Source organism: Colobus angolensis, unplaced genomic scaffold, assembly GCF_000951035.1.
Source record: "Colobus angolensis palliatus isolate OR3802 unplaced genomic scaffold, Cang.pa_1.0 Scaffold163, whole genome shotgun sequence".
Lineage (NCBI taxonomy): Eukaryota > Metazoa > Chordata > Mammalia > Primates > Cercopithecidae > Colobus > Colobus angolensis.
This window is the reverse complement of record NW_012114744.1, coordinates 2,122,369-2,133,979: the sequence shown is the minus strand read 5'-3', so window position 1 is coordinate 2,133,979 and position 11,611 is coordinate 2,122,369. Positions and strand designations below refer to the sequence as shown.

Genomic DNA, 11,611 nt, shown 5'->3' with positions numbered 1-11,611 from the left:
CTCTTTCCTTTCCTTCCTTCTTTCCTTCCTTCCTTCCTTCCTTCCTTCCTTCCTTCCTTCCTTCCTTCCTTCCTTTTCTTTCTGTTCTTTCTTTCTTTTTTTCTTTTTTTTGAGATAGAGTCTGGCTCTGTTGTTGAAGCTGGAGTGCAGTGGTGTGATCATGGCTCACGGCAGCCTCAAACTCCTGAACTCAAGCAATCCTCCCACATTAGCCTCCTGAGTAGCTGGGATCACAGGTGTGGGCCACTATGCTTGGCTAATTTTTTTTTTCTAGAGACAGGGTCTCACTATGTTGCCCAGGCTGGTCTCAAACTACTGGGCTCAAGTGATCCTCCTGCTTTGGCCTCCCAAAGTGCTAGGATTACAAGCATGAGCCATTGGACCTGGCCCTTTTTGGGCCATTCTGAAGTGAATTCATCTTCTAGTGCTCTTTTGCACAGGAGTAGAAACACATTGGGCCCAGACTTTTACTTGCTCATAACTCTGATTGTAACTCTTCATCAGCCTTCAGACTGAACTCTGATCAAACTCCTTCATGTGCCCTATAAGCCGAAGTCCAGCCATTATATGCCTTGCTCTGTGCACTGGTTGTGTGCACTACATTCTTGTTGCTATGGTATTCCCCAGCCAGAGGCAAAAGTTGCACAGTAAAAATACTTCATTTGGTATCCAATGTTTGCCCAGTTGCATTCAGCAGCTAGCATAGTATGAAACACATGGATGGTTTTTTAGTACATATCTGCCATTCATTCATTCATTCATTCTTTACTTATTTATTTTTAGAGATGGGGGTCTCACGCTTGCCCAGTGTGGAGTGCAGTGGCATAGTCCTAGCTCACTGCAGCCTCAAACTCCTGGTCTCAAGCAATCCTCCCGCCTCAGCCTCTCTGGTAGACAGGAATACAGGTGTGCGCCACCTCACCCAGCTAATTTTTCAATTTCCTGTAGAGACGGGGTCTTGTGATGCTGCCCAGGTTTCATTCATTATTTATTAATAAAGCACCTCCTACGCGCCAGGCACCAACAAAAGAATACGTGAATCTACTTCTTTATACCTATTAGTTCACATTTATTAATGACTGAAGATTTTTCCTTGTTCTTTAAATATGGTCACTATTTGATGTATACCAGGCTGGTTAGTTGACACACTCAGCCTTTTAAAAATTATATAATATTTAATACATATGTTGTTTCTTTTAGAAATAGATAAAAACAGAACCAGAGAGGGCCCATAATCAGTATTATAAGAATTTTTCCTAATTATCTTCATTGGCATTGTTTTACATCTCATTTTTAGGATTAAATTTTTCCCCGATGGTTGATGTTAAGTAAATAACAGGCTCATTTTATTATTGCAGACTCATTTTTGGTGTGTCATCAATGGATTTATTGCTAAAACTTGGTCAGTCATGATTTAAAACAGCATTAGGCACCTATGAAGTGTGTAAGATAATTGCTCTCAGCCTAAAACTATTAAAACAAAACACATTTCCAAGTTAAAAATAAGCTTCTTCTCAGCAGCTTTGTGACAATTGAGAAAGGAAATGCTCTTTTGGGGGTGGGGACATATTGTAAATTGTGCTGTAAAGTACAATGGTGGGAAAACTAAGATAGAGGCAACTCAAGAACCAGTAAAGGTATTTGCTAAAGCTCCATTTGTGAACATCTAAAAGTGATTCTTTTACAATTAAGAAGGGCTTTTAGCCAAATTCAGACTTGCAAACATTTCCATCCTTCCTAAGTAAATAATTGCAAACCAAAGTCTTAACTTACCCTTGTTATCAAATCCCTTTAAAGTTTTAGCTTAAAGCTTTTATGATAGCCATTTTACCCATAAAAATCCATTATACAGTTGTGCCTTTCCTGAAAATTTACCTCATCCATGTCTAGCCAAATGAGAGCTACTAGAAAAATAAATCTGTTTATTATTATTATGGTAGAAATCCAGCAGGAGAGAACAAGACATCCAACCGTCCCAGGTCTCTCTTCAGCCTGAGGCAGTCACACAGCTGCTGCGGGCTCTTCTAATGAGGAGGCTCCCCCACTGAAAACAGCTGTCCAAGGCTGATGTTGGCCTGATTCCACTGCCTACATCCCATCTTTCTATGTACAAACTGAAGTCTGTCACTCTACACATATCATCACCACTTTCTATAAAAGGCAAAGGGATTGGATGATGATTTGAGAAAAGATGCAGAGAGCTGTGCAACTGGGGCACTGGTAATAGGAAGAGATACTATAAGCCCTCTGCTAGCCCCTCAGTCAGGATCCAAAAGGCTGGCTCTACTTAGCTTTTATCTCTGGGCTGGGCATTTTCCCCTTAGCTTATGGGGTAACCTTTACCCTTCTAGGGAAAAAGGAAGGAAGCAGTTGTGAACTACACACCCTTGGATAGACCCAACAATGGCTGGCAAACTCTGAGTTATCCTGAAGGGCAGAGAAACTCTGTGGGCAGGAAATGAGCGTCCGGCATAAAGCCACAGAGGCTGGGTCTCCTACCTGTCTGGATAGGGGAGATACAGCCACAAAAGTAGCCCTTGTCTTTTCACAGGTGAAAGATCACATCACTGATGGGTCCATTCCAACAGTATTTTAAATGATCATGTTTTCAAAACCCATTAGGATAAAACATGAGAAAACTTAAAAACAAAAACCAAACAGAACAAAAAAACTCCAAACGGGGTTTCCTTTCGTCTTTAGTAGAGGTCACAAATATATTTACTGGTGGCAGTATACTGCCTGCCTCCCCTCCTACCCCCATATAATACTGCTTTTCTGACTATTCTGATCAATTAATAGTTCTATTGTCTCACTGGGGTTGAATTTTCAACCCTACAAGATATGATAACTTCATCCTAATACATTCAGAATACATTAAAAAGTACTCTCCCTTTTCTGAAGCATTTCCCATTGCTCTTTAAGTATGAGATCAGATACCATATTTGAAGCAAAATAATGAGCTTTCAATCCTGAAATCTGTCATATCTAGAACTGCAAAGAATTTTAGCCACTGAACATCCTATACCTTGAAAAGCAGGTTAACTTGCAAGTGTTAGAAAGTGAAACTCTATACATTAGCTGGATTTTGTGCCTGCAAAGTTGAAGACACTTAAGATTATCTGTCATCTACATTAGGTATTTCTCCTAATGCTATCCCTCCCCTAGATCCCCACCACCCGACAGGCCCCTATGTGTGATGTTCCCCTCCTTGTGTCCATGTGCTCTCATGCCTCAACTCCCACTTGTGAGTGAGAACATGCGGTGTTTGGTTTTCTGTTCCTGTGTTAGCTTGCTGGGAATTATGGTTTCCAGCTTCATCCATGTCCCTGCAAAGGACTCATCCTTTTTTATGGCTGCATAGTATTCCATGGCATATATGTGCCGTATTTCTTTATCCAGTCTATCATTCATGGGCATTTGGGTTGGTTCCAAGTCTGCTATTGTGAGTAGTGCTGCAATAAACATACGTGTGCATGTATCTTTATAGAAGAATAATTTATAATCCTTTGGGTATATACCTAGTAATGGGACTGCTGGGTCAAATGGTATTTCTGATTCTAGATCCTTGAGGAATCGCCACACTGTTCTCCACAATGGTTGAACTAATTTACTCTCCCACCAATAGTGTAAAAGTGTTCCCTATTTCTCCACATCCTTTCCAGCATCTGTTGTTTCCTGACTTTTTAATGATTGCCATTCTAACTGGTGGCAGATGGGATCTCACCGTGGTTTTGATTTGCATTTCTGTAATGACCAGTGATGATGAACTTTTTTTCACATGTTTGTTGGCTGCCTAAATGTCTTCTTTTGAGAAGTGTCTGTTTATATCCTTGGCACACTCTTTGATTTTTTTTTTCGTGTAAATTTGTTTAAGTTCCTTGTAGATTTTGGATATTAGTCCTTTGTCAGATGAATACATTGCAACAATTTTCTCCCATTCCGTAAGTTGTCTGTTCACTCTGATGATAGTTTCTTTTGCTGTGCAGAAGCTCTTTAATTAGATCCCATTTGTCAGTTTTGGCTTTTGTTGCCATTGCTTTTGGTGTTTTAGTCATGAAGCTTTGCCCATGCCTATGTCCTGAATGGTATTGCCTAGGTATTCTTCCAGGGTTTTTATGGTTTTTAGGTCCCACGTTTAAGTCTTTAATCTATCTTGAGTTAATTTTTGTATAAGGTGTAAGGAAGGGGTCCAGTTTCAGTTTTCTGCACATGCCTAGCCAGTCTTGCCAACATCATTTATTAAATAGGGAATCCTTTCTCCATTTCTTGTTTTCACCTGGTTTGTCAAAGATAGATGGTTGTAGATGTGTGGTGTTATTTCTGACGCCTCTGTTCTGTTCCATTGGTCTATATATCTGTTTTAGTACCAGTACCACACTATTTTGGTTACTGTAACCTTGTAGTATAGTTTGAAGTCAGGTAGTGTGATGCCTCTAGCTTTGTTCTTTTTGCTTTGGATTGTCTTGGCTATGAGGGCTCTTTTGTGGTTACATATGAAATTTAAAGTAGTTTTTCTGAATTCTGTGAAGTTAGTCAGTCAATGGTAGCTTTATGGGGATAGCATTGAATCTATAAATTACTTTGGGCAATATGTCCATTTTCATGATATTGAGTCTTTCTATCTATGAGCATGGAATGTTTGTCCATTTGCTTGTGTCCTCTCTTATTTCCTTGGGCAGTGGTTTGTAGTTCTTGAAGAGGTCCTTTACATCCCTTGTAAGTTGTATTCCTAGGTATTCTATTCTCTTTGTAGCAATTGTGGATGGGAGTTCACTCATGGTTTGGCTCTCTGTTTGTCGATTGTTGGTGTATAGGAATGCTTGTGATTTTTGCACATTGATTTTGTATCCTGAGAATTTGCTGAAGTTCCTTATCAGCTTAAGGAGATTTTGGGCTGAGACGATGGGGTTTTCTAAATATACAATCATGTCATCTGCAAACAGAGATAATTTGACTTCCTCTTTTCCTATCTGAATACCCTTCATTTATTTCCCCTGCCTGATTGCCCTGGCCAGAACTTCCAATGTTATGTTGAATAGGAGGGTTGAGAGAGGGTATCCTTGTCTTGTGCCGGTTTTCAAATGTAATGCTTCCAGCTTTTGCCCATTCAGTATGATATTGGCTGTGGGTTTGTCATAAATAGCTCTTATTATTTTGAGATACGTTCCATCAATACCTAGTTTATTGAGAGTTTTTAACACGAAGGGGTGTTGAATTTTATTGAAGGCTTTTTCTGCATCTATTGAGATAATCATGTGGTTTTTGTCATTGGTTCTGTTTATGTGACGGATTATATTTATTGATTTGCCTATGTTGAACCAACCTTGCATCCCAGGGATGAAGCTGACTTGATTGTGGTAGATAAGCTTTTTGGCGTGCTGCTGGATTTGGTTTGCCAGTATTTTATCGAGGATGTTCTCATCGATGTTCATCAGGGATATTGGTCCGAAATTTTCTTTTTTTGTGTTGTGTCTCAGCCTGGTTTTGGTATTAGGATGATGCTGGCCTCATTAAACGAGTTAGGGAGGAGTCCCTTTTTTTTCTATTGTTTAGAATAGTTTCAGAAGGAATGGTACCAGCTCCTCTTTGTACCTCAGGTAGAATTCGGCTGTGAATCTGTCTGGTCCTGGGCTTTTTTTCGTTGGTAGGTTATTAAGTACTGCCTCAATTTCAGAACTTGTTATTAGTCTATTCAGGGATTTGACTTCTTCCTAGTTTAGTCTTGGGAGGTTGTATGTGTCCAGGAATTTATCCATCTCTTCTAAATTTTCTAGTTATTGGCATGGAGATGTTTATAGTATTCTCTGATGGTAGTTTGTATTTCTGTGGGATCAGTGGTGATATCCCCTTTATCATTTTGTATTGTGTTTATTGGATTCTCCTCTCTTTTCTTCTTGGTGATTCTGGCTAGCAGTCTATCAATTTTGTTGAGCTTTTCAGAAAACCAGCTCCTGGGGTTTTTCATGTCTCTAAGTCCTTCAGTTCTGCTCTGATCTTAGTTATTTCTTGTCTTTTGCTAGCTTTTGAGTTTGTTTGGTCTTGCTTCTCTAGTTCTTTTAATTGTGATGTTAGGGTGTTGATTTTAGATCTTTCCCACTTTCTCCTGTGGGCATTTAGTGCTGCAAATTTCCCTCGAAATACTGTTTTAGCTGTGTCCCAGAGATTCTGATATGTTGTATCTTTGTCTTTGTTCTCACTGGTTTCAAAGAATTTATTTATTTCTGCCTTAATTTCGTTATTTACTTTGAAAAATAATGAATGTACCAGTTATTTACCCAGTAGTCATTCAGGAGCAGGTTGTTCAGTTTCCATGTAGTTGTGTGGTTTTCAGTGAGTTTCTTAATCTTGAGTCCTAATTTGATTGTAGTGTAGTGTGAGAGACTGTTTGTTTGCATTTGCTGAGGAGTGTTTTACTTCCAATTATGTGGTCAATTTTAGAATAAGTGCAATGTGGTGCTGAGAAGAATGTATATTCTTTTGATTTGGAATGGAGAGTTCTGTAGATGTCTATTAGGTCCGCTTGGTCCAGAGCTGAGTTCAAGTCCTGAATACCTTTGTTAATTTTCTGTCTCATTGATCTGTCTAATATTGACAGTGGGGGGTTAAAGTCTCCCACTGTTATTATGTGGGAGTCTAAGTCTCTGAGGACTTGCTTATGAATCTGGGTGCTCCTGTATTGGATGCATATGCATTTAAGAGAGTTAGCTCTTCTGGTTGTGTTGATCCCTTTACCATTATGTAATGACCTTCTTTGTCTTTTTGATCTTTGTTGGTTTAAAGTCTGTTTTTTCAGAGACTAGGATTGCAATCCCCGCTTTTTGGCTTTCCATCTACTTGGCAAATTTTCCTCCATCCCTTTATTTTGAGCTTATGTGTGCCTTTGCATGTGAGATGGGTCTCTTGAATATAGCACACCAATGGGTTTTGACTCTTTATCCAATTTGCCAGTCTGTATCTTTTAATTGGGGCATTTAGCCTGTTTACATTTAAGGTTAACAGTGTTATGTGTGAATTTGATCCTAGCTGGTTATTTTGCCCATTAGTTGATGCAGTTTCTTCATAGAGTCAATGGTCTATACAATTTGGTATGTTTCTGCAGTGGCTGGTACCGGTTTTTCCTTTTCATACGTAGTGCTTCCTTCAGGAGCTCTTGTAAGGCAGGCCTGATGGTGACAAAATCTCTCAGCATTTGCTTGTCTGTAAAGGATTTTATTTCTCCTTCACTTATGAAGTTTAGTTTGGTTGGATATGAAATTCTGGGTAGGAAATTATTTTCTTATGCTGAATATTGGCCTCCACTCTCTTCTGGCTTGTAGGGTTTCTGTAGAGAGATCCAATGCTAGTCTGATGGGCTTCCCTTTGTGAGTAACCTGACTTTTATCTCTGGCTGCCCTTAACATTTTTACCATCATTTCAACCTTGGTGAATCTGATGATTATGTGTCTTGGGGTTGCTCTTCTCAAGGAGTATCTTTGTGGTGTTCTCTGTATTTCCTGAATTTGAATGTTGGCCTGTCTTGCTAGGTTGGGGAAGTTCTCCTGGATGGTATTATGAATAGTGTTTTCCAAGTTGGTTCCATTCTCCCCTTTACTTTGAGGTACACCAAGCAAATGTAGGTTTGGTCTTTTCATATAGTCCCATATTTCTTGGAGGTTTTGTTCATTCCTTTTCATTCTTTTTTTCTCTAATCTTGTCTTCACACTTTATTTCATTAAATTGATATTCAATCTCTGATATCCTTTCTTTTACTTGATTTATTTGGCTACTGATACTTGTGTATGCTTCATGAAGTTCTCATGCTGTGTTTTTCAGCTCCATCAGGTCATTTATATTCTTCTCTAAACTGGTTATTCTAGTTAGCAATTCCTCTAACTTTTTTTCACGGTTCTTAGCTTCCTCGTATTGGGTTAGAACATGCTCCTTTAGCTTGCAGGAGTTTGTTATTACCCACCTTCTGAAGCCTGTTGCTGTCAATTTGCCAAACTCATTCTCCTTCCAATTTTGTTTCCTCATTGGCAAGGAGTTGTGATCTTTTGGAGGAGAAGAGGTGGTCTGGTTTTTGGAATTTCAAGCCTTTTTGCGCTGGTTTTTCCTTATCTTCATGGATTTATCAACCTTTGGTCTTTGATGTTGGTGACCTTTGAATAGCGTTTTTGTGTGGATGTTCTTTTTGTTTATGTTGATGCTATTCTTTTCTGTTTGTTAGTTTTTCTTCTGACAGTCAGGCCCCACTGCTGCAGGTTTTCTGGAGTTTGCTGGAGGTCCACTCCAGACCCTGTTTGCTGGGGTATCACCAGCAGAGGCTGCAGAACAGCAAAGATTGCTGCCTATTCCTTCCTCTGAGAGCTTCATCCCAGAGGGGTGCCCACCAGATGCCAGCCAGAGCTTTCCTGTGTCAGGTGTTTGTCGACCCCCGCTGGGAGATGTCTCCCAGTCAGGAGGCACAGAGGTCAGGGACCCACTTGAGGAGGCAATCTGTCCCTTAGCAGAGCTAGAGTGCTGTGCTGGGAGATTTGCTGCTGTCTTCAGAGTTGGCAGGCAGGAATATTTAAGTCTGCTGAAGCTGCACCCTTTACACTGTGAGGGGAAAATCACCTACTCAAGCCTCAGTAATGGCAGATGCCCCTCCCCCCACCAAGCTCCCAGGTCAACTTCAGACTGTTGTGCTGGCAGTGAGAATTTCAAGCCAGTGTATCTTAGCTTGCCGGGCTCTGTAGGGGTGGGATCCTCTGAGCTAGACCACTTGGCTCCCTGGCTTCAGCCCCCTTTCCAGGGGAGTGAATGGTTCTGTCTTGCTGGCATTCCAGGTGCCACTGGGGTATGAAAAAAAAACTCCTGCAGCTAGCTCGGTGTCTGCCCAAATGGCTGCGCAGTTTTGTGCTTGAAACCCAGGGCCCTGGTGGAGTAGGCACATGAGGGAATTTCCTGGTCTGTGGTTTGCCAAAACCATAGGAAAAGTGTAGTATCTGGGCTGGAATGCGCCATTCCTCACAGCACCGTCCCTCAAGGCTTCCTTTGGCTAAGGGAGGGAGTTCCCCTGATCCCTTGCCCTTCCCAGGTGAGGCAACATCCCACCCTGCTTCAGCTCAACCTCCGTGGGCTGCACTCACTGTCTAACCAGTCCCAGTGAGATGAGCCAGGTACCTCTGCTGGAAATGCAGAAATCACCCACCTTCTGCATTGATCTTGCTGGCAGCTGCAGACCAAACCTGTTCCTACGTGGCCATCTTGACAGCCACCGCGAATCTGTCTTATTTTTTGCAGGAAGAATGCTAACTCTCACGGTCTGGTGCAGCATGAAATCTTCCTAACAACTATGAACCTAGAGGGATTTATGGACTCAGCTGCCCTACCTTCCCAACTGCAGCTTAAGCCTCACTGACCTGTGCATGGAAGCATGCAACCTTTGAGAATCATCAACTATAGAATGCTAGAGTTAGGAAGGGCGAGAGAGGAGGGAGATTTAAATATTGCAAGAGATTCTCTGGTTCCAGAAAATTCTGAAATATTTACTTTATTTTTAAGCATTTTAGTATAGCTTTTATGCTTAGTAAAAGGAAGCACATTAGTTAAACGAAAGGTTTCATTTGTACAGGTTATCAAACCATTTTCTCTACTTAAAATACCAGCTTGGTTATTTTTGAAATGAAATTCTTGTGATTTAATTGCATGGGCACACACATATATTTTCCATATCTATTTCATGGAATAGCAGAGTTCAGATTCCTGGTGTCTCAAATTGCTGAGGTTGTGTGTTTATAAAAGTATAAAATTGCACATGGTTCCAAAAGTATACTGAACAACAAAAAAGTGCATAAATACTACAGTATACATTTGTTTTCTTACTGTATTTAGTTTATTCTCTGGTCAATCAAGCTAAGTCTTAATAACCGTGTCCCACCTAACAGAAAATAACTTGGTTTACAACCCAGTCACCCACTACAAGTCTTGCTCCAAACTGTAACTAAATGAAAACAGCCATGCACTCGGGGGTGGTTCTTGTTCAGACTTGCACATTTTGTTTACTTGGGCATGAACCAGGTGACCGAGACCTTTAACTCGAATCTTTCCTAAGAATTATTTACTGAAGTTCAACTTTTCCACAAGCAGGCAGAGAAAAATACATGCTGGGTTCTCACCAGGGAAGTGTTTTTAAGCAAGATGTTTTGGACCAAGAAATTTTTTAAAAATTGCATGGAGATTTTCACAGTGCCAAATATATGCTTAAGCAACTAAGGCAACAGAGTTAGCGTGGCTGCGATGTTAGAGCTGATGTCCATTGCCAGAAACTGAGTTCTCTATCAGCAAGAGATGTGCTTGTCTTGTTCTGGACTATATCTCCCCATGGACAAGAGGGCAGCCTGCTAAATGGCACGCACTCAACAAATATTTTCAGAATGAATTAAAGAGTGACATGGCTTACAGAAGTATAGACGTTAGTATAGTCATCAGTTGAGCCTTTGCTTTTTTTCTGCGAACACTGAAGGAAGACTCACAGGCACCCATGGGTGTTGAACCTCCACCTGCCTCCCACATCACCCTGGGAAATAATCTTCAGTCTCATCTGTGAACAGACTAGGCCACCATCTATGCACCAGACAGGAAGAAAACTGTCCTGTGTGCCCCAACATGGCAGGGATCACCAGTTTGCAGGGTTCAGTTCAGGGTTCCCGGATATGCCATGAGCAGATCTGTTTCTGTGATGGAGGCTCATGTCTGGGCACTTGACAGATAAAGGAAGTGGCGAGGAATCAGAGAGTGGGTGAGTCAGGAGGGAACAGGCCCCACTGTGAGAAAATGGGGAGCACTGTTGCTTATTCGCCATCACTCTTTTATTCACACGGCACTAAAGGTGAGCAGCTGCCCAGGGAAACAACCTAGACAATGTGAAGCAAGTACTTCAGCTGCAGGACGCGGGGGGATGCCCAAACACTGCCCCCCCACCCCAGGGATAAAGCCATGAGGGAGATGGTGCTTTGGATGACTCACAGCTAAATAAGTAAATTGAGTTTTTAATTTTTTTTCATTAGTGGGATTTGTATCAAAAAACAGACAAACAAACAAAAAACATGTATGCCAGCTGTTAGAGATTCCTACCTTGTAGATTGCAGGCAGACAGATCTGTTGAGTCCATGTCCCACTGGGGCAGTCCTCCGATCGCACACATTTGTCCTGGCACCAGCCACACTGAACAAAGGGTGGGGCAGAGAGGCACTGACTGCAGGACTGGAAATGTCTGCAGCCCAAGCCATTCAATGGGATTTTGGTGATCTGTGAAGAAAAGGGGTGGAAAGGGCTTCCAGAGGGGTATCTAGTTTGTTCATTAATTACAAAGCAAGTACACAAAAGGTACATGTAAATATCATTTGATAGAATTTACTAGACTTAGCACCTATGTGTGCAAATCATGTCATAACAGTGATTACAATTTTAAAAATCTGATTCCTTCCTTTCCTCTATTGTTAGCAGGTACGTGAAAAAGTAACGTTATTGTCCAGTGAGCATAGCATTGTCATGCAACATTAGAGGTTCTACATAGTAGGGACATTGTGCCCTGTCTGAGATGATTTTAAAATAACAAGACAGTATAATTTAAGTGGTGGGAACACAC

The 11,611-nt window shown here is 41.1% G+C and overlaps 1 protein-coding gene across 1 annotated transcript in view; it reads right to left on the bottom strand.

Moving 5' to 3' along the window:
* Window positions 1–11,611, bottom strand: part of MET (MET proto-oncogene, receptor tyrosine kinase) — a 117,501-nt gene that overhangs the window by 40,050 nt on the left and 65,840 nt on the right. Inside the window, exon 6 of the mRNA XM_011937370.1 lies at window positions 11,098–11,271. Coding sequence (XP_011792760.1) covers window positions 11,098–11,271 — 174 coding nt within the window. The remainder of the gene's footprint in view (window positions 1–11,097; window positions 11,272–11,611) is intronic.